The 23,104-nt window shown below is 43.5% G+C and overlaps 1 protein-coding gene across 1 annotated transcript in view; it reads left to right on the top strand.

Annotated features, from left to right (window-relative positions):
• Window positions 1-1,157: 1,157 nt before the first annotated feature.
• The window catches only part of pomgnt1 (protein O-linked mannose N-acetylglucosaminyltransferase 1 (beta 1,2-)), a 44,128-nt gene continuing 22,181 nt past the window's right edge, over window positions 1,158-23,104 (top strand). The window contains exons 1-12 of the mRNA XM_052012417.1: window positions 1,158-1,475; window positions 6,156-6,258; window positions 7,150-7,265; window positions 11,086-11,151; window positions 13,295-13,408; window positions 17,625-17,742; window positions 18,027-18,125; window positions 18,662-18,789; window positions 20,009-20,079; window positions 20,828-20,903; window positions 21,404-21,487; window positions 21,816-21,857. Of these exons, the coding sequence (XP_051868377.1) occupies window positions 1,356-1,475; window positions 6,156-6,258; window positions 7,150-7,265; window positions 11,086-11,151; window positions 13,295-13,408; window positions 17,625-17,742; window positions 18,027-18,125; window positions 18,662-18,789; window positions 20,009-20,079; window positions 20,828-20,903; window positions 21,404-21,487; window positions 21,816-21,857 (1,137 nt within the window). The 5' untranslated portion in view covers window positions 1,158-1,355. The remainder of the gene's footprint in view (window positions 1,476-6,155; window positions 6,259-7,149; window positions 7,266-11,085; window positions 11,152-13,294; window positions 13,409-17,624; window positions 17,743-18,026; window positions 18,126-18,661; window positions 18,790-20,008; window positions 20,080-20,827; window positions 20,904-21,403; window positions 21,488-21,815; window positions 21,858-23,104) is intronic.

Genomic DNA, 23,104 nt, shown 5'->3' with positions numbered 1-23,104 from the left:
TGTTTTCTATATAAAAAGGTAACACTAATGAATGATCTGTACAAGAATGTAAAGGTTTGCACTGTTTTGCAATTGTATATAGTTTGTCTTTTATTATGAATGAAGTTTGTTTTGAATTAAAAAAAATTTATCAATTATATGGCATAATCAAGACGGTAAAGAATACTCTCCACTAATCTGAAGGAGTGAAGCTCCAACAGAAGTCAGTTTTCTACCATCCAGGTATCACTTGATTTATGCTCCGTCCAACACCTTATACATTTAGTCCCTCTGCAAGTGGTGTACCATTGCTGCAATGTGTATCATTTACAGAAAACACTGCAAATACATGCCAAGACTTCATGAACTGTACCATACAAATGGGATATTCACTATGTACAGAAATATGGGAGCATCATCAGCTACAAATTTCCCTCTGAAGCCACATATCATTGTGACTTGGAAATATATTGCTTGTCCTTCATTATTCCTGGGCCAATATTCTCGAACTCTCTGCATTCCCTTTTGTTTCCCATATTACCACAGTACTTTGTCAGCTGTAAATTGGTTTGTGATTACCTAAGGCTCCAAAGGGATCTTATGGAAATTCAAATCTTTCATTTTATCTAATAGTACTGTAAGAGCAGCTTCCACACATGGACGGCAGCATTTAAGGTGGTATCCTACCATCTTCTCAATTACAGTAATAAGGAATGGCCAATAAATGTCAGCAACATCCTAATCTTTTTTTAAGATAATTTTTCCTATATCCAAAATGCTGTGTCATAAGGAAGCTCTCCTATCCTAATGAATAGTAAGAGAAATTTGACTGCAGGCAGGATATAACTAGTTTGCCCATGTTGAAAGTACTCTAGGCCAAAGTGAAATTCGCTTGAACTGCATTTTACCGCAGAACTATTACTAGCATTCGGGGTAAAAGAATCATCTCAGAAAAGAAAGCATAAAGGAAGTGGCGTGTGGTTGTGGGGAGGTGTTGTAGGGCAAGAATTCAAATAGGAGGGAAAGTAACTATCATTGCAAAATGCCTTACATGAAGTAAATGTAAGGAGAAAATCAAATTTATTTTCAACAATCATTTGCAAAGCTGCAATTATATGTGTAACAACAATAAGTTCTATTTTTTGGTTACGAATAAACCGCTCAACCGCAGTGGGCGCAAGATTCAAGATGGCGGTTGTGAATACGGTCTATTCACCGCTAGGACCCGGAAGTGAATTCGCGGAGTGGGCGATTACCAGGGGTCTGGGGTCGGGCCTGCAGCCTGGGTCCGGGTCTGGGGAGGCGGCTGCTCTCCGGGGGACGATGATCAATGGTGGCGAGTGAAGGCTGGAGCTGACGGTAGCAGCTCGCCTCTGATGGACGAGTGGAAGCCGAACCCGCGGGCCAAGCCGTTCGTCCCGCGGCGGCACAGGAGCTGGTTCATCGCCTGGAAGTACAGGCTGAGGGGGCAGCGGTCGGCCAGGAGGCTGTGCCAGGTGAGGAGGCCTGGGCCCCGGGTACGGCACCGCCCCCTGCCGGGGTACTCTGGGCCCGCACTGGGGAGGGGAGGGGAGGGGAGGGGAAGGAGGTGCAGGAGGGCAGGAGGGAGGTGGGAAGAAAGGGGGGGACAGGAGGGAGGAGGGAAGGAAAGGGGGACAGGAGGGAAGAAAGGGGGGGACAGGAGGGAAGGAAAGGGGGGGACAGGAGGGAAGGAAAGGGGGGGCAGGAGGGGGGAGGGAAGGAAAGGGGGCAGGAGGGGGAGGGAAGGAAAGGGGGGAGGGAGAGGGGGGAGGGAAGGAAAGGGGGGGAGGAGAGGGGGAGGGAAGGAAAGGGGGGGAGGGAGAGGGGGGAGGGAAGGAAAGGGGGGGAGGGAGAGGGGGGAGGGAAGGAAAGGGGGGGAGGAGAGGGGGGAGGGAAGGAAAGGGGGGAGGGAGAGGGGGGAGGGAAGGAAAGGGGGGAGGGAGAGGGGGGAGGGAAGAAAGGGGGGGAGGGAGAGGGGGGAGGGAAGGAAAGGGGGGGAGGGAGAGGGGGGAGGGAAGGAAAGGGGGGGAGGGAGAGGGGGGAGGGAAGGAAAGGGGGGGAGGGAGAGGGGGGAGGAAGGAAAGGGGGGGAGGGAGAGGGGGGAGGGAAGGAAAGGGGGGGAGGGAGAGGGGGGAGGGAAGGAAAGGGGGGGAGGGAGAGGGGGAGGGAAGGAAAGGGGGGGAGGGAAAGGGGGGGGAGGGAGGAAGGGGGGAGGGAAGGAAAGGGGGGGAGGGAGAGGGGGGAGGGAAGGAAAGGGGGGGAGGGAGAGGGGGGAGGGAAGGAAAGGGGGGGAGGGAGAGGGGGGAGGGAAGGAAAGGGGGGGAGGGAGAGGGGGGAGGGAAGGAAAGGGGGGAGGGAGAGGGGGAGGGAAGGAAAGGGGGGAGGGAGAGGGGGGAGGGAAGGAAAGGGGGGGAGGGAGAGGGGGGAGGGAAGGAAAGGGGGGGAGGGAGAGGGGGGAGGGAAGGAAAGGGGGGGAGGGAGAGGGGGGAGGGAAGGAAAGGGGGGGAGGGAGAGGGGGGAGGGAAGGAAAGGGGGGGAGGGAGAGGGGGGAGGGAAGGAAAGGGGGGAGGGAGAGGGGGGAGGAAGGAAAGGGGGGGAGGGAGAGGGGGGAGGGAAGGAAAGGGGGGGAGGGAGAGGGGGGAGGGAAGGAAAGGGGGGGAGGGAGAGGGGGGAGGGAAGGAAAGGGGGGGAGGGAGAGGGGGGAGGGACGGAAAGGGGGGGAGGGAGAGGGGGGAGGGAAGGAAAGGGGGGGAGGGGAGAGGGGGGAGGGAAGGAAAGGGGGGAGGCAGAGGGGGAGGGAAGGAAAGGGGGGGAGGGGGAGGGGGAGGGAAGGAAAGGGGGGGAGGGAGAGGGGGGAGGGAAGGAAAGGGGGGGAGGGAGAGGGGGGAGGGAAGGAAAGGGGGGGAGGGAGAGGGGGGAGGGAAGGAAAGGGGGGAGGGAGAGGGGGGAGGGAAGGAAAGGGGGGGAGGGAGAGGGGGGAGGGAAGGAAAGGGGGGGAGGGAGAGGGGGGAGGGAAGGAAGGGGGGGAGGGAAGGAAAGGGGGGGAGGGAGAGGGGGAGGGAAGGAAAGGGGGGAGAGGGGGGAGGGAAGGGGAGGGGGGAGGGAAGGGGAGGGAGAGGGAGAGGGGGGAGGGAAGGAAAGGGAGAGGGGGGAGGGAAGGAAAGGGAGAGGGGGGAGGGAGAGGGGGGAGGGGGGGGAGGGAGAGGGGGGAGGGGGGGGGGAGGGGGGGGAGGGAGAGGGGGAGGGAAGGGGAGGGAGAGGGGGGAGGGAAGGAAAGGGAGGGGGGAGGGAAGGAGAGGGGGGAGGGAGGGAAGGGGGGAGGGAAGGAAAGGGGGGGAGGGAGGGAGAGGGGGGAGGGGAGGGAGAGGGGGAGGGGAGGGAGAGGGTGGAGGGAAGGAAAGGGGGGGAGGGAGAGGGTGGAGGGAAGGAAAGGGGGGAGGGAGAGGGTGGAGGGAAGGAAAGGGGGGGAGGGGGAGGGAGGGGGGAGGGAAGGAAAGGGGGGAGGGAGAGGGGGGAGGGAAGGAAAGGGAGAGGGGGGAGGGAAGGAAAGGGAGGGGGGGGAGGGAAGGAAAGGGGGGAAGGAGAGGGGGGAGGGAAGGAAAGGAGGGAGGGAGAGGGAGGAGGGAAGGAAAGGAGGGAGGGAGAGGGGGGGAGGGAGGGGGGGAGGGAAGGACGGAGGGGAAGGCAAGGGGGAGAGGGAGAGAGAGCTGGGAACCTGGCTCACTTTCCATATCTGCAGAGCCCCTTCTCAGCGGAGTTGGCACCTTGAAACACTGAGTAGGTGGTAGAGGCTCTCACAACATCTAAGAAATATCCAGCATCTTAGTTGATGGTATTAGTACGGATGGGTGTTTGATGGTTGCACTGGAAGTGGCGGCTGAAGGCCTAGTTTCTATGCTGTATGACTCTACGACTCCGCAGAGTCTCTGCACAAGTCTCCAAATCCATGGGTGGGAGAGGGGGACCAATGTCTGTGTCTTTACCCAGTTCAGATTCTCCACTTTCTGGGTTCGATCTGATGAATGGGCAGACTAAGTTGTTCACTTGCCTGGCACTAGATTCCCAAAACAGACATTTCACTGAGAGCAACACACACAAAATGCTGGAGGAAATCAGTGGGCCAGGCAGCATCTATGGAGAGAAATGAACAGTCGACGGTTCGGGCTGAGATCCTTCAATGTGTCTCCATTTTACTGAGAACTCTATAGCAAGAAACTTCCAAGAGGATATCGAGGACATCCTTAAAATGGTTTGCTATTGTCACATGTACTGAGATACAATGAACAGCTTTGCCTGGCATGCCATCCAGACAAATTCCAAACATAAGTACATTGAGGTAGTGCAAAAGAAAAAGAAATAACAGAATGCAGAATAAAGTGTTCCTGTTACAGAGAAAGCGCAGGTAGATGGATAAGGTGCAAGAGCCATGACTGGGTAGATTGAGAGATCAAGAGTTCATCTTTATTGTACAAGAAGTCCATTCAAGAGTCTTATAACTGTGGGATAAAAGCTGAATTCGAGCCTGGCAGTACATGTTTTTAGGCTTTTTTTTTATCTTCTGCCTGATGAAAGGGGGCAGAAGAGAGATTGACCTGGGTGGGAAGGGTCTTTGATTCTGTTGGCTGCTTTCCCAAGGCAGTGGGAGGTGTAGACAGAGTCAATGGAGGAGAGGCTGGTTTTCGTGATAGACTGGGTTGCATTCAAAACTCTCTGCAATTTCTTGCGGTCTTGGGCAGAGCAGTTGCCCTACCAAACAGTGATGCATCCGGATAGGATGTTTTCTGTGGTGCATCCATAAAAATTGGTGAGGGTCATCGGGCACACGTTGAATTTCCTTAACCTTCTGAGGAAGTAGAGGTTTCTTGACCATAGCATCTACGTGGTTGGACCAGGACAAGTTATTGGTGATATTTACACCTAGGAACTTGAAGCTCTGGAACAGCTCCACTTAAGAACCATTGATACAGACTACTGATACATGTACTCTTCCCTGTTCCTGAAGTCAATGACCGGCTCTTTTGTTTTGCTGACGTTGAGGGAAAGGTTGTTGTCTTGACACCATGCCACTAGGCTTGCTGTCTCCTGCCTGTACTCTGACTCGTCGTTCTTGGTGGCAGGAGGAGGAAAGGAAAGGATTGCAACATCCTTGAGGACTTCTGGAGATCCCTGGCCTGAGTACTCAAAATGGATTAGGAATATTCAGCAACACTGGTGAATATTCGGGAAGGCACAGAACCCCTCAAATCTCCACAACAGGAGTTCATGTGAGTCACCAAGCAAATGGTGAAAAGGAGGCACAAGCGACTGCAGATGCTGGTTTGATGGGAATACCTACTGTCTTGTGGGGTGAAACACATGGATGGTCGGGGGCAGGACTGGGAAAGGAGACGTCATCTAACCATTTTTCATGTTGGGCTCTGCGGCTGCCAAGCAGTCCCATTTATGCTGGTAGTTGATTTCGATCAGGTAACAGCTGATTGGTTGACCAGTAACTTTGCTGGTTTTTATCGTCGTACAGCAGAAATACAGGCCTTTTGGCACACCATCAAGTATCCATCTATATTGATTGCATTTTCCAGTACTTGGCCAATAGCTTTGAAACCTGGAGAGGCAGACAAAACTGGAGGTAAGGATTTTCTTTTGGGAGTTGGTTGATCATAGCTGCACAATTGTAGCAGGTAGTTTTCTAGTGCTTTCTGTTATCAAGTTGCAAGCTGATTCGCCTCCTATAATGTCATCGTGCGCTCTTGCACTCTTAAATTCTATTTGGTTTTGGTGTTTTTGGATGTCTAATCAGCAGAAGCCCTCCTGAGAGTTTTAGTTCAATGGTGCATATTGTCGTTTAGTTAACCATTGTAGTGACGTAAAGTAATCGGTGAAACTGCAGTGAGTGAGCTGAGGGGCTAGCAGGGTCCAAGCAGTTATCGAAAAGCCACCTCACACTGATTTCAAATGTGCATTGCATTAAGTGTAACCAAGCTGTGAAAATAAATTGTGAAACGTAGGTATCCAATTTACTGTAAAGACATTTAAGTATTGTATTTTTACATTGGGTTCCTGTGCAGACAACTGAGCTGTTCAGGCTAATGCTCAGATTTTGTTTTGCTTTCTGATGTTTCTCAATGCAAGATTGATCAAGTACATTTGTCTTCCAGACTGGTGCACTCCTGTTTTTACTTGTGACTATAATTGTCAACATCAAGCTTATTTTGGATACAAGAAGAGCAGCAAATGAAGACGAGCTTGAAGACGACTATGGTAAGCTTGTGTAAAGAACGCCACACTTTTTTATATTTTTGTTGTCAGCAATGGAAATGTATATCGTTTCCTGTTGTCAATCTATATAAGGGGGTACAACACTGTGTGATGTCAGTTCTTTCAACTGTAGTGAAGTTAAAGTGTAACCTTTCAAATATTGAGAAAGAGAAGTCACCTATGCTTATTTTAGTTGGAACTCTAATGAATGATGCACGTTAGATGATGCTGATTTACATGGAAAATTTACTTAAACTTTTGATTAAATTGACAAACATTTTTTTGGTGATGCAGGTCAGTGTGGCCTTTTTAAGTCCAGCTTTGGCAATTTTTAAGTTAATAGGAGGAATGAAGCTTGACAGGGTAATAATTACATGTGATCCTTTGAACATTGTTTTTGAGTTGTAGGCTTAAGTGGTTGCTATTTTATATACAGAACATAAATCATTAGAAGTGATTTGCTTTGAGGTTCTATATGGTTTGCTTTCAAATTTAAGTTTATAAGAACATAAGAAATCAGGGTGAGAGAGAGCAATTTTGTTCCCTCAGTTACTGCTCTCATAATGAGATGTGGCCTTGCCTGCACCACTCCATTTCTCTATCTCCATATCCCTTGATTTCCCCTTTGTCCAAAAGTTTATTCCTCTCAGTTGTGAACGTACACACCGACTGACCTTCCATGGCCACTTGGTGTAGAGAGTTCCAAATATTCAGTCTAATTAGTAGTTGGAGGTGGGCAGTAAATATCAGTACTGCCAGCAACTTCTGTATGCTGCGTGTGTATATCTTCTGACATCTTTGTAAATGTTTGGTATAACTCAGTTCTTCCAGCTCCTTCATTTAACAGCATGCCTGTGCAGGTGTTTTACGGATGTCATCTTGTTTCTGTGGTAGATGATGCAGTGCCAAATATGGAAACTGCTCGTAGGCCATCACATGGCCGGAAGGTTCTGGACATTGAAGTGTATTCCAGCAGGTCAAAAGTCTACGTTGCTGTTGATGGAACCACAGTAAGTACCTTCTTCATATTTAATTTTAGTTGATCCATCGTACTGTAATACCATGATGCTGGAGGAACTCAGCAGGCCAGGCAGCATCCGTGGAGAAAAGCAGGCGGTCAATGTTTCGAGTCAGGACCCTTCTTCAGGATCCTGAAGACAGATAAATCTCCGGGGCCTGACGGGATTTTCCCCAGGCTGCTTCGAGAGGCTAGGGAGGAGATTGCTGAACCGCTGGTAAGGATCTTTGAGTCCTCGTTGTCTACGGGGGTGGTGCCGGAGGATTGGAGGGTTGCGAATGTTGTCCCCTTGTTCAAAAAAGGTAATAGGGATAGGCCAGGGAATTCTAGACCGGTGAGTCTCACGTCTGTGGTGGGTAAGCTGTTAGAAAGGATTCTAAGGGATAGGATTTATGAACACCTTGAGAATCATGGACTGATTAGGGACAGCCAGCATGGCTTTGTGAAGGGAAGATCTTGCCTCACAAGCCTGATAGAGTTCTTTGAGGAGGTGACCAGGAAGATTGATGAGGGCAGTGCGGTGGATGTGGTTTACATGGATTTTAGTAAGGCATTTGATAAGGTTCCTCATGGTAGGCTTCTTCAGAAGGTCAGAGGCCGAGGGATCCAAGGAAGCTTGGCTGTGTGGATTAGGAATTGGCTTGCATGTAGAAAGCAGAGGGTTGTGGTGGAAGGAGTGCCCTCGGATTGGAAGGCAGTGACTAGTGGTGTCCCGCAGGGATCGGTTCTGGGACCTCTACTTTTTGTGATATTTATAGATGACTTAGATGAGGGGGTGGAGGGCTGGGTTAGTAAGTTTGCGGACGACACTAAGATTGGTGGTGTTGTGGATAGTGTGGAGGGCTGTCGGAGCTTACAGAGGGATATTGATAGGATGCAGAGCTGGGCTGACAAGTGGCAGATGGAGTTCAATCCAGAGAAGTGTGAGGTGGTACACTTTGGAAGGACAAACTCCAGGGCAGAGTACTAGGTGAATGGCAAGGTACTTGGCAGTGTGGAGGAGCAGAGGGATCTGTCATATTCACAGTTCATTGAAAGTTGCCTCACAGGTGGAAAGAGCAGTTAAGAAGGCCAATGGGATGTTGGCTTTCATAAGTCGCGGGATTGAGTTTAAGAGCTGCGAGGTGATGATGCAGCTTTACAAAACTCTAGTTAGGCCACACTTAGAGTACTGTGTTCTGTTCTGGTCACCTCATTATAGGAAGGATGTGGAGGCATTGGAGAGGGTGCAGAGGAGATTTACCAGGATGCTGCCTGGATTAGAGAGTATTGAATATGAGGAGAGGCTTAAGGTGCTAGGGCTTTATTTACTGGAAAGGAGGAGGATGAGAGGAGACATGATAGAGGTGTATAAAATATTGAGAGGAACAGATAGAGTAGACAGACAGCGCCTCCTTCCCAGGGCACCAATGCGCAAGACGAGAGGGCATGGCTTTAAGGTTATGGCTGGGAGGTTCAGGGGAGATGTCAGAGGGAGGTTTTTCACCCAGAGAGTGGTTGGTGCATGGAATGCACTGCCTGGGGTGGTGGTGGAGGCAGATACATTGAACAGGTTCAAGAGCTTGTTGGATAGGCATATGGAGGAATGTGAGATAGAGGGATATGTGGGAGGAAGGGGTTAGGTAGTGTGAGGGTGGTCTGATGGACGGCACAACATGGTGGGCCGAAGGGCCTGTTTTGTGCTGTATGGTTCTATGGTTCCAGCATCCGCAGTCCTTTGTTTCTCTAGTAATACGCTAATTAAGTAAGTATTCTAATAAAGTAATGCCAGCTTTAATGTTAAACCACACAAAGGAACAAGTAGAAAGATGAATATCTTTTTGTCAGTGCAAGATATCATCAAAGCAATAGTAAGCCAGCATGATTAGTATTTAAGTTCACTGTATCTGCTTCATAGAGTAATGTAATGTCTTTTATTTTGCAAAGCATGAAAGAAGTCTTGCCTTTGTTCTATTCACATTTTTATTGTGGTGTCCTTGCAACTTCTCTGTTGGAAGGGTGAATGTTATATGAGTGCCCTTGTGGATAGAAGCTCTTCCTCAATTTTTATTTTGTAACGTCCTAATTTGTTAAAGTTACTGACTTTTTGCTCAGTTATAGGTCTAAAGGGTCTAATTGCCCTTCCACACAATGACCACCCATCCATTATTCATGTGAGCCCTATCATGGTGTTGGCAGGCAATTCAAACATGGAGGCATGAAACTCGAACCACCCTGGCCTTGAACCGCCGTAAAGAACTTTGGAAGGTTTTGTCCCCCTCTCTTTTCCCTTTGCCCTTCCTTGAATTTGGCAGAAGTCAAATCTGAGTCCACTCTGGCATATGGTTAAGCACCCATGTAACAACCTTGCTGAATTATTGTGGGAATATTATTTATCTTGCTAGCTGGGATCTCCCAGTGGCCATTTGAATTCCTCCTCCCATTCCCACACCGACATTTCTGCCCACGGCCTCCTCCACTGCCAGGTTGAGGCTAAATGCACATTAGAGGAACAGCACCTCGTATTCTGCCTGGGTATTCTCCAACCTGATGGCATGAACATCGAATACTCTAACTTCTGGTAACCGCTCCCCTCTGTCCCTTTCCCTTTTTTTGCTCTCCTGATCCATCTGCCCATCACCCACACATACCTCCCACTAGTTCCCCTTCCCACCTTCTTCCCTTTATTCCATGTTCCCATCAGATTCCATCTTCCTCAGCACTTTGCTAGCTTCTTGCATCATTCCCACTCTCCGCCCTCCCTCATCTGTCACCCCCCCTCACCTGGATCTACCTATCACCTGCCAGCTGTAGCTCCAGTCTCCCCTACCCCAATCATATTATATTGGCTCGCTCCTCTCTTTCCAGTCCAGATAAAGGGTTTGACTTGAAACGTCAACTGTCCATTTGCCTGTATAGATGCTGCCTGACCTGCTGAGTTCTTCCAGCTCCTTTGTGTGTTGTATCTTGTTCTAAGGTTACTTAAAAAGAATGTTCTGTTTGTTTAGTTCCATCATTGCTACAGACCCGAGGAGTGGGTAGTTAGGAATAGGAACAGAGCTGCGTTTTTACTTGCTGAGTAGGGTAAATTTTGGCTGGACAATGGTAATTGCCCAAATTTCACCAACGGTACCAGATCAGATTAAGCACAGATACTGGAAACTACTAGACTCTACTAACAAAATGCACTAGGTGCTTTCAATGTATCATTCTCTCCGGCTCCCCACTTGAGTTTATTTAACCCAGCTCCTAGTTGCTAGGTCTATTGGTCTGGAGAGGTAAGTGATGCTTTTGTATCAGTTCTGTTTGAAAATAAAAGTTATAATCATTGATCCAGCAGCACACTGTCTTGCACAATCCCCTTTCCATCTTGATTTTAGTATGGCAGAAATCTGTGTGCAGACAGTATCTGTTGGGTGATAGAGGGAGGGGTTTGAACAACGAGAGGCAGTAATTTGACTGGTGTTTTTGTTGTCTATTATTTCAAATTCTTCTATGGAACCAGTGTTTGGTTGAATGCAGATGAACTTTGTAACCTTGGAAATTACTGCATTTATTCATTACAGATTATGTTTTGTGCAACAAAGCAAATACTTAATTTTAAAGTAAAGCCATGCATTTAATCTCAAGGAAATGTTTAAGATAATCTAATTGTTAATGTGCAGTTTTTGCATGGGAAAATGTGGAGAGTGCTTACATGTAGTTTACAAAGAGCAATCAATTTTCATAACTGTGAACAAATTTCTCTCGAGAACAAATGTTTTAATTCCATAGAGAGTCAAGCAATGTTTACACAATGCTACAACCAATGCACTTTTAATCTGGCGTTGTAGGTTCTTGAAGATGAAGTCAAAGAGCAGAGTCGAGGAATACACGTAATTGTTCTGAATCAAGCTACAGTAAGTAGTCTGGCACAGGAAGACTGAAACTTCTTCCCACAAACCTTGGTTTTGCATATGTTTGCATAATGTTTCTTTGGATATCTTGAGCAATGCACATTAATTGAAAAGAATTCTTTCTTTAGTCATAGCAAAGAAACTGCTAGTGTGGCTTGGGCTTTTTCATTTTGCTGAGATTATGTAAATCATAGGGTGATATGATATGTCTTAAAATTAAGGAATTAATAAAAATGTTTTTTTCCAGTAATTGTCCACAGTGAGGAACTATAGTCAAGATAATTAGGGACACAAGCGTGGACCCTGCATCAATTTTTGTTTGGCATTGCAGATGCCAGTTTCCTTCTAGAAGTCTATGCAAGTCACATGCATGTGTTTTAGTGTAGTTGATGGCATTTTGCACATTGAACAGTGCTGTGTGCATTGATTACTGGTACCAGAAGTGTGCTGGATAGGCAGATCAATCCTTGTGCAGCACTAATTTGACACGTTGCCGTCCACATGGATGGCAGCAATCCAGATGACATCATGTTAATCAGCACAACGGAATCCTGGCTATGAGCTGTAAATGGGATTCTAGAGTGCTGTGGCGTATTGAGATATTCTGCATCGTCAAGACTATTACCCAGGTATGTCCTGTTCATGAGGAGCAGGATAAATCCAATTTGGATTACTTGCAGCATAATTTGTCTACTCTTATTGATCAGCAAAGTAATGGTGTTCTTTGATGCTCTGGTAAAACATGGATCAAAGGCCTAAATTCCACATTGGTTGAGAGTGATTGCTCTTGACATCGGGGTAGCATTTGACTGAGTGAAGCATCAAAGAATATTGGCTGAACTAAAGTTAGTGGACACCAAGGAAAAAGCACTTCAGTGGCTAGAGTCACTTGGAGAAAAAAGTTGAGTGTCTTCAGCATTTTATGTTAGAATTCTTGGTTTGTTTTTGGTAATCTTCTACCCACACTGAATCAGATTTATTATCACTAATGTATGGTGTGAAATTTGTTGTTTTGTGCAGTACAGTATTTTTCGGCAGTATGGTGCGAAGACACAAAAATCTATAAAATTACAAAAAATAAATAAATAGTGGAAAAAGAAGGAAAAAATGAGTTAGTGTCCATGGACCGTTCAGAAATCTGATAGCGGAGGGGAAGAAGCTATTCCTGAATTGTTGAGTTTGGGTCTTCAGGCTCCTGTACCTCCTCCCTGATTATAGTAACAGAAGAGGGCATGTCCTAGATGGTGAGGATCCTTAATGATGGATGCCGCCTTCTTGAGGCAACGCCATTTGAAGATGTCCTCGATAGTGGGGAGGGCTGTGCCAGTGATGGAGCTGGCTGAGTCTACAACCCTCTGCAGCCTTTTGCGATCCTGTGCATTAGAGGCTCCCTGCCAGGCTATGATGCAACTATGATGCTTTCCACCATACATCTATAGAAATTTGTAAGAGTCTTTGGTGACATACCAAGTCTCAAACTCCTAGTGAAGTAGAGCCACGGGCATCCCACCATCAATGTGTTGGGCCCAAGGTAGATCCTCTGAGATACTGATGCCCAGGAACTTGAAGGTGCTCACCCTTTCTACCACTGACTCCTCAATGAGGACTGGTGTCCGTTCTCCCAAATTCTCCTTCCTGAAGTCCACAATCATTTCCTTGGTCTTGTTGATGTTGAGTGAGAGGTTGTTGTGGCGGCACCACTTAACCAGCTGATCTATCGCCCTCTTGTAAACCGCCTCATTGCCATCTGAAATTCTACCAACAACAGTGATGTCATTGGTAAACTTATAGCTGGTGTACACTACTGAAACATTCATTTAAAAGCACTTTGGGAAATAAGTAGCTGTATTAAGTATTATACAGAAAGGACTGAAGGGATCTTGCCTTTAATGAAATTGCATTTTCTTCACATGCAATGAAATGCATCCCATTGTCACTTCACCTTTAGACCTTTTTAATATTTGCTAATTTACAGCCTGCATTTAAACCAAATGGATTTGTTGTGCAGTCAGTTCCAGTTATGTGAAAGGTGGGCTGTAATAGTTAATTTTCATTATTTTTGTCTTGCTGGTTTGAAATATTAAAAAGCAGCTTTCCGTGGTAACGAAGGATACTAATGATAGTAAATGGTTCTTGCTTTAAATAGGGCCACGTAATGGCCAAACGTGTGTTTGATACCTATTCACCCCACGAAGATGAAGCTATGATCCTGTTCTTGAATATGGTGTCTCGTGGAAGAATCCTTCTCTTCACTATCAAGGTTGGTGTAGTCTTCTTCCGAGTTACACTTGGGAGTTTTTCATATGATTTTGCTTTGCATTTTGATTTTGTTTGGAAAGAGGTTCACCTTCCAACTGAATTGTTGGGATCTGCTTCTGGGATGTCAATATGATGAACTTATTTTTGTCAGAGTAATGTGACTGCCTCTATATTAGTAACTGGTAACACAATGTCTTCAACCCCATATTCTGCTTGCCAAGGTATCAGTTTTTAATCCAGAGAACCTTGAGGTTAATGTGTTCATTATCCTTGCTGGAATTTTGACTATTAGTCAGCTATCTGAGGCATGCCTCCAGTTTGTACACCCCCACCCTCCTCACAGTCCCCACCACCTAGCTCTCCTTGCGACTGCACTAATCTTTTGCAGCCCTGCATGACGAATTGATTTTCAGACCTGATTGTCATGGCTGTTGTGCAAGACAGAGAACAAACAAGAACACAAGAAATTAAGAGCAGGGGTGGGCCATCAGGCCCTTCAAGCCTGCTTCACTATTTCATACGATCATGGCTGATCTATGCTCGCTATTAGAAGTTTCTACATATCTGAGTTTTAAATGACCACACCCCCACCCTCACGTTCTCTTGTAGTTATGTCCCCTTGTTCGAGACTCTCCCACTGTGAAAACATCCTAACGTCTACTCTGTCAATCCCCTTAGGATCTTCCTTATTTGAATAAGGTCACCTGTTGTTGTTCTCAGCTCTAAGGAATACAGACCCAAGTGGTCTAGCCTCTCTTGATAGGATGACCAGTGGACTTCGATGGTGATGACCAGCTGTCAGGTGGCAGATAACGGAGGCACTGATTCCAGACCAGCCTGCAAGCTCTTTGGTCGCTCATGCTGTGAGTGGCTCCTTCAATTATTTCTAAATACAAGCTACTCCCGCATTAACGCCATTTGGGTTACAGAAATTCACCATTACAGAATTAACAAATCCCTAACCCAAAATTTGAGATATGGAATAAACTTTCACTCTGGAGGAATTTGTTTGCAAAAAAAATTAAATCAACACTTTTTTTCAATTCGCTTTTCTTGACATGCACAAATGATGAGGTTTCAAGGTACAGAAAATTGCAATATGGCCCATTTTCTTAGAATGCAACCGCCCAACCCATAGTGTGACGGTTACCTCTACCTCTAATCAGACATTTAAAAACAGATGAAAATAAATTTAAATAATACAAACGAAACAAACACTTTAAAATGTATCATTTACTTAAAATGTCTATAATTGATATTGCATTTCAATTTGTATTATTTATACTCTCATATTTTCCTATGACATAAGAAGTCATTCACCCCATTAGATCTAAAGTGGCTGACAGAGCAATCCCATCAATCCATTTCCCCTACCTATATCCCTGCAAACTATTCTCTTGTAAGCGCATCAACTCCTTCCACTCATCTGCACTAGGACAATGTACAGTAATTAATTAACCCACCAACCAGCATGTCTTTCTAATGTGGGAGAAAACCCAAGCAGTCATGAGAGGAACATCTAAACTCCACACAGACGGCCATGGAAATTGGGATCAAACCTGGGTTGCTGGAACAGAGAGGCAGCAGCACTACCTGCTCTTTCACTGCAGCAGCAAGTGCTGTTGAATGAAATTTTAAAACAAACTACCTTTTCAATCCAGTGACATGTAAAGCTGCAGGGAGGAATGTGAAATGTTTAAAGTCCTTCACCTCAGCACAACTGAGCTTCACTTCTCAATTCAATGCTAAATTTGGTGGCAGAGCAGGAGGTCTGATGTTCTGTCATCTGACCCACAATGTATTCCTGACCACTGTTGCATTGAGCAGCTGTGGATATTGGGGAATGTTGACCTGCCGGCTGGGCATCAACACTACCTGGGCTTATGTGATGTAGATGCGGTTATCCAGTAGAGGGTGCTACACACTAATATGATGTGTGCAGGAAAAGTTAAACTTGTTTTGTCAGTTTGAACCAGGTAAAGTGAACATCATAAAAAAATAAATTTGAAACTTTAGTATTATTGTGACTGGATGTTGTACTTGGGCTTGTTTCTTGAGTTCATTTACATACTCCTACAGATTTCCTTTATTGCCCAGTTTAATGATCAGTATATTCGCTTTACTCCAGGCAATTCATAATTAAACTTTCAATTGGTTATTTCCAAATTGTAGGGTGTGAGAGAGATTTGTGTGTTTAGCCTGTGTCCTGAATCTGGCTTTCATGAGGGGCCCAGTGACCCTCTTAATTACGGCTCAGATTGGGACAGCACACACAGAAAATCTCTTGTACAGCAGTGGTGAGTTTCTCAAACACGTTGGTTTATTTGGGCCCTGTTACAGTGTACACTAGGGAGCACTTTCAGAGCTCACTCCACTGAACCAAAAACTTTCCAGCAATTTAAAGTGTTCACCTTAGAATAGTTACATGCGGATTTCACAATAATTCCTTAGTAATGCACTTTTCTTTGCTATAATTGATCTTTGTTTTATCTCCACAGAAATTGTCTCTATCTGCGCCAGACAGATGGATCTTTGCTTTCCTTTGCCAGACAGCAGTTTCCCCCATTCTCTCTGCAATTGGGTGCTCTAATTTCTGGTCTTGTCCTTCTGTCTGACTCTGCTTACCTTACGATCAGTTCTCCTGCACTTCAATCCCTATTTGTTTATCTCTGCTCTAGCTAGCTATGCCTTGAAGTCTAAATGCTCCCTTCATCTAAAAGCTGTTCTGCTCTTCTAATGTGACCTTTAAGCTACCTCCACTATTGACCTATTTTTCCCATCATCCCTTTCCAGTTTGTATGACACTTTGAGTTGACTATATTACAAATTTCCCCAATTTTCGTTTTGATTCCTGGAAATTCCTTCTTCATGGGGAGTGGAAAGAACTGGGAAATATCTGTATAATAATGCAATTCAAGAAAGTTATTGCCCTTGTTTATGTTTAAATCCAAGTAAGATTTAAGGGGGGGAGGGGGATGGGAAGTGGAAGAGAATTTTTTCTTGTTCAGATGCCCAAGTTTGCATGAAGGGTGATACAGTAAAAAAAACTTGGCCTAGATTCTGATTCTGTAACAAGTTTGAAGCGTACAAAATACACTGGATCCAGATTTTCTAAATGTGTTCCATTTATTGACAGATTTCCTGTTGTATTATAGTGCAATAACAGAAAAGAATATAAATAGTGCACAATAGGAACCATGTCATTTTCTAATCTTTTTCTCCATTCCCAAACTGAAAACAAAATACTTGTCCAATTTTGGGTTTTTTTTTCCTTTGCCACAGGAAAGGGTTTCCAGGGGAAAGTTTTTTGAGGAGGTGAAAGTGGGGAGGAAGAAACCGATATCTCAGTAGATATTGTTTAAAATCAAGAATGGCCATCTTGCCTGCAAAATTTAGTTCATGATGCAGTAGAAAATCTTCCCCATCCTAGATACTTGGTGTCATCTGATTTAATCTCTAGCTTTTTTTGAGCTCTTGCAAATTGATTTAATTAACATTAAAGTTTAAGCAACTAAAGTCACAACAACCTGTCAGTGGGGCAGACTTGCATTCTTTACTACTTCCCTTTAGAAGTTTATACCAAATACAACATTTAATTTTTGCTCTACCTTAAACATTCTGTTAAGCTTACAGTAGCTTATTTCCTATGTGTTTTTAATAAGCTAGGTTTTTAAGTGAGACTTCCTCAAATATACATTTTTCTATAGAAAATGGTGAAATGTCAGAATTTGTCATGCTGAGGTTAATTGTAAAAAAACTGCATCACTCTGGATGGTAGGACTGGAGACTTTGAATCTCTCCACTGTTCTGATAAATAGTCTGATAAAGATGCTGCCTGACCTGCTGAGTACCTCCAGTATTTTCTGCATTTATTTCAGATTTCTAGCACGTGCAATGTTTGGCTTTTGACTTTTTTTTTGCCATAAACGTGACCTAAAAATAAAATTATTGAATGCTATTTGTCTTGAAATTTCACTGTTTAAGCATATAGAAATAAACTAAAGAAAGCTCACTGTGTTGAATTTGCAGGCAAATGGCATTGTGTACATTATGTAGTATGGAACCAGAAGTCTTGATTTCTGTTGGGATGAATCAATATGATTACAGTAATATAAAATGACATTTATAATTAGTGTTTCAATTTTTCTTTGTCTTTAAACATACTGCACAGAGGGAGAAATTACCTGTTATTCTCTCTTTTACATTTTGCTGCTCAGGATGAGGGATCCTTCCATCTAAAAGACGCAGCCAAGAATCTGCTGAAGGGCCTGGGTAGTCAAATTGCCTCATCACTCAGTTGGCGAGACATGTGGACTTTTGTGGTAAAGAAAGGAGGTGTAGTATATGCATATTTGTGAGACAACTTCCATTTTTACTTGAATAATCAAACATACCGAAAGTAGTAAAATGGAGAAATAAACAATATTTTCTTTAAGGTAGTAAGAACTTATAATACTAGGAACTGCAGAAGATTTCTACTTTGGATCCCATTGTCTTCAATGGCTTATTAGTAGCAGAGATCAGGGGGCTTTGCACACTCTTGCAGTTAATAAGTGCAGTAAAGGTGGATGTCAAACTGATTTATTTGAAATCCTGACAATGTTCAATTTTATTTTCAGGTCAAGTATATGGTGAAAAACATTCAAAATCTCCTGCCTTGGCCACTTGGGGTGATCCTGTTTTATTGAAGACTGAAGTTCAGTTAACCTCGACTGAAGGTGAATTTTTAGTGTCTGTCTTTTTTTTAAAATGTGGGTCAATTTAATCTGAGCTCTGCAGTATATTACGATCATTATTCAGCCTCCACTCTCTCGTTAAACACCATACCTTTTATACAATTTTAAGTAGGTGTTTCGTGAAGCTGCATGTACTGTATGTCTTTTATATTTTGGAAAAATGAAAAAAAATTGAGATGGCAAACTAATAAGCCGCATAAGATCTTAGCTGACATCTAAGCTAGGTTGAACTCAATCTTACCATGCCACCCTGTTCCCAGCAGAAGTTACCAGAAAACATGGAAACCCACCTTAAAATCCTTTACCCTTACTAATATACATTTTAAGATGTTTCCAGATGTAGCTGTAGAATATGAAATGACCCCTACTTGGTTAAGAGTATGTGGTTAGAAAAACGTTCAAAGCTATAATTAGCAGATTTTGATGGAAATAAATGACAAATACTCCAAACTAATTCCTTTGGTTTGGGAAGTCACAAAAAGTCAAGTGTCTGCTAAAGGTTTGCATTTCTTCTGAAGATGCTGAGTGCCACTGGGCAGACACAGATGCCAATCGAAGGAGGAAGACTTTCTGCAGCAAAGTGGAAGGATATGGGAGCATCTGCAGCTGTAAGGATCCAGCACCTATTGAATTTAACCCGGAGCCCGTAAGTTTCTCTTTTTTTTTCCCCCTTAAACTGTTCTATCACTTGGTACTTAACAATATTTTCAGTCAATTGATTTCAAGTGGCTGCTACGTTATAATAGACGTGATAAGATAACAGTTCTGGCAACATATGTTCTAAACTGATAGTGTTATACTGTTAACTGATTTAAATCTTCTAAAATGTTTATCTTAACGTTTAATTGTGTGTGTGGTCATCCCTGCCATTGATTCAATATGGTGCTCCAGAACATTCCCCACCAATGTGTGTCAACTGATTATTTTGCTGAAGGATCTTTACTATTTCATTCTCCTGAAAAGAGATTCATTTGAGAATATGACAGGAATATGCTCATGATGCTGTGTATGATTGATGAATCATGAAAGTGACTTGAAACAACTTGTATCTTTTGTTTTATCTTTTCCTTTATCTTCCCATGCCTTTACTACCTTTTGTGGATTTTAGAGGTACTTGCCACAGCTGAACAACATATCATAGGGAATTGTGAAACACGAACCAAATTTCTGTACCCTACCCCCATTATATGAAATTATAATAGGGTTTAATCATCATTTTACAAAAGAAATGGATGAGCTTAGATGGGCATCTTGGTCAGCATGGACAAGTTGGGCTGAAGGACCTGTTTCTTTGCTGTGTTACTCTAACAAAATGGAAAAACTAGGATTTTAAAAAATGGGAAGCTCTGTTGCCACAAACTACAATTTCAGGGTTTGTGTTCTTATTTGGCACTTGTTTTACAACACTTTAGTTATAAAATACTTGGATGATATGTTGTAAGCCTTGTTAAAGACCTTCTGGCTTGTGTGATGCTGCTTTGATACCCTTGGTCATGTTGCTCTTTGTCTGTACAAATTGGAGACCAAATGTGTTCTCTAAAGGCCAAAACATTTGCTAGCAGTTATTTTGATGGCATAGTTGAATGATTGTACTTGCTGGGTCAGATTAACATTGAGATGGTTCAATCAGCTGGTCAGCTACAGGGAGTGCTTGAAATATGCCAAAAACTATTTTTTTTAAAGAAACAATGAATGTTGTTTTGTTGAATGACGTGCAAACCATCTGGCAAAGTTATAGATGTAATGATTTGTAGTTAAGGGAAATTTGAATTTTATTACAATTCAAGTATCGCACAAATTCCAATTCTTTTTGTAGTTGTCACCTCCATTACCAGGATAACAGAATATTATGTTTACTTTAACAGTTAAAGGATAACAAAGTTTATGATGTCCCAGTGGCAGTGATAGCAGGGAACAGGCCTAACTACCTTTACAGGTGAGATTGGTTACAGTTTGTGTGGGTTACGCTGATGTAAATTAGTTTGTTAATGTTAACTTGAGTATTTTCAGCATGTCCTTATTTCACTGTCTGTTGCCATGTTAAGGATACACTTGGAATTCTATGGTTCCTGCTTGTATTCAGTTCTGTATCATCCTGCTCCATGGCTACCTGGCTAACAACTGGTCTAGAGGTTTGCAATTCTTAAGAATATAAAGATTGACATCCCATCGAAGACCATTTGACTGAATGGTCAGAATATTTATATCTGAATCAGAGAGCACAAAAGGGAGACTTTCTCAAGGATTATATAATTCATGAAGATTTAATGAGATGGTGGGAGAATCTCTCTGCTTGAGAGTCAATGATGGGAGAGGGGTCATCAATTTTAAAATGCCTCTGGAATCGCTTTATGCATAACTCTCTTGCAGCTTGGAATGTTTTGGCATGAGAAATGGGGCAGATGATGGAAAATCTTGTGGCACTAGAAGTAGAAGATTCTGGGCTATGGGCACAAAATAACAGCAGCTAGTTGTTGGACTGCCTTGGCTGCAAACCAGGCCCAACAGGCAGGCTTGTGTACTGTGAACTTTAGTAGATCTAAAATAAAATCGTATGAAATGTTTTCATTTTTGATTGATTTTTATGGTGCCTGAGATTTTAACATATCTGATTGGGGGGAGGGGGGAGGGGAGGGGGTGACAAAGTGAATGTGCATTTTGAATGTAGCTTTTCTTTTCCACAGGATGTTGCGTTCATTACTGTCTGCACAAGGTGTGAATCCAGAGAAGATCATCGTCTTCATTGATGGTTACTATGAAGTGAGAATTTACTGGCACTCTTTATTGTAAAAAGGTTGCTGTATAAAAATCAAATCCTCTGAAAATGTATTAAAATCCAAATTACTTATTTCTTTCCCTTGTCTGTATGACAGAGATAAATTTAACAGCATTGAAAATCACCTGTGACTCTTCAGGAGATAAATACTAATATATGTGTAAATTCAAATGAAATCTAAATCATTTGAGATGTAATATTAGAAACATAATTAGAATCCTGTTGTGCTCATCCTAAAGAAGTGTGAATAACCAAAGGTGTTTTAGTTATACGTGTTTCTTTCTCACCATTGGTTACAACATCTCTTTCAAAACCATACCCAGGGTTCAATATCGAAACTGGAGTGTCCAAAAATTTCAGGTTAGGGTTCAGAAGAGTTCTAATGTGTCAGATATGGTATTTTCTTCAGGTTTAAAAATAAAATGAAGATGATATTATTTCAAGTAAATCTGTGCTTTAATATTCAATGTTTTTTCCTTTTTAGGAGCCAATGGATGTGGTAGAACTCTTTGGCCTAAAAGGTGTTCAACATACTCCCATTAGTATTAAAAATGCTCGAGTCTCACAGGTATCAATTTTAAGATTTAGTAGTCTGCTTACCTTTTCGGATTTTGCTACTTTCATCCTCTACTAGCAATCCAACTGGAATTCTTTTCCATCAATGTTTCCTGATTTTAATAGTTCAAAAAATGTAAACAATGATATGTTAGAATCTAATCTGCATGTGCTGATGAACAAAGGACACTTGTACGTGGGTCAGAACATTTACAAACACACTGTTGTAAAGTAACTGTATTTGTTAGTTTTTGACTTGATATCTATAAACAGGGTGGGCTTTCCCTTAACCTTGCTCTGGGTTTGCATTTCTTTGTAACTGCTTTTTTCCTTCTTTACAGCACTACAAAGCCAGTTTGACAGCCACATTCAATTTACATCCGGTAAGTAGTGAAACCATTCTATGAGATTCTTCTAAAATGTAAACCACTTTGACCCTCTTAGGACCTAATCTTGCAGGTATATGTTGATTATTCCAAATGGAATTTCTATTTAAGTGGAATCCAGTATGTGCAATGTCAAAGGCTAAAGTCCTGAAGTTACTGACAGATTTGTAATGTAGAGGTTTTCTCCACCACTGCACTCTATTGGTGGAGCTCCATCTTGTTCCCATTCCCGGAGAACTACCTCTCAAATCCTGTGCTAGATTAGACCACTATCTTATTAAAATCAATGTGGGTAGTAGGCTTGTTAATAAGTCAAAGAGAGGGCAAAGTCTTTTTTTTTAATTCATGATTTTGTTTTTGTTTAATGTTTTAAGTGTTTTCAGCAAATTTTTTAAAAAAATGTTTGTGGTAATGTTTCATCTTTAGTAGCTTTCCAAAGGTGACATTTTAAATATTCATAGTTGTACAGCACAGAAACATGCCCTTTGGCCCAACTCCTCCATGCTGACCAAGCTGCCTATCTACGCTCATTCCATTTGCTTGCATTTGGCCCATGTTCCTCTGAACCTTTCTTATCCATGTACCCGTACAAATGTCTTTTAAATGTTGTAATTGTACCTGCCTGTACCACCTCCTCTGGCAGCTCTTTCCACACAGCCACCACACTTTGTTTTTGCGGGATAGGGGGTTCCGAGAATTTGCTGTTCAGATCTGATTTTAAATCTTACCCCTCTCACCTTTAAATCTATGCCCTCGTTTTAGACTTCCCTATCCTAGAAAAACGACTATGCCTCTCATAATTTTATAAACCTCCAAGGTCATCACTCAACCTCCTTCGTTCCAGGGAAAACGGTCATAGCCTATCCCTCTTGATCCTTATTCAAGCCTTCCAGTCCAGGCAACATTCCTGTGAATCTTTTCTGTACCCCCACTAGCTTAATCACATCCTTCCTATAGTGTGGCAGCCAGAACTGCACATAATACTCCAAGTGTGGTCTAACCAACAATTTGTACAACTATAACATGACATTCCAGTTCCTATACCCAATACCTCAGCAGATGAAGACAAGCATTCTGAACTCCTTCACCACTCTGTCTCCCTGTGTTGCTACTCTCAGGGAATGAAAGGCCAAAAAAAAGCCCAAACTGTTGGAAGAACTTATCTATGGCGGGAGGAGGAACCTGTTTGAAGGGAAAGGAATGAATAGTAAGTGGGAGGCTTTTAAGAGTGTGGTATCAAGAGT

This window comes from Pristis pectinata, chromosome 3, assembly GCF_009764475.1.
Source record: "Pristis pectinata isolate sPriPec2 chromosome 3, sPriPec2.1.pri, whole genome shotgun sequence".
In the NCBI taxonomy this organism is placed as follows: Eukaryota; Metazoa; Chordata; class Chondrichthyes; order Rhinopristiformes; family Pristidae; genus Pristis; species Pristis pectinata.
Note: the sequence above shows the minus strand (reverse complement) of the source record. Positions and strands in the feature narration are given on the sequence as shown.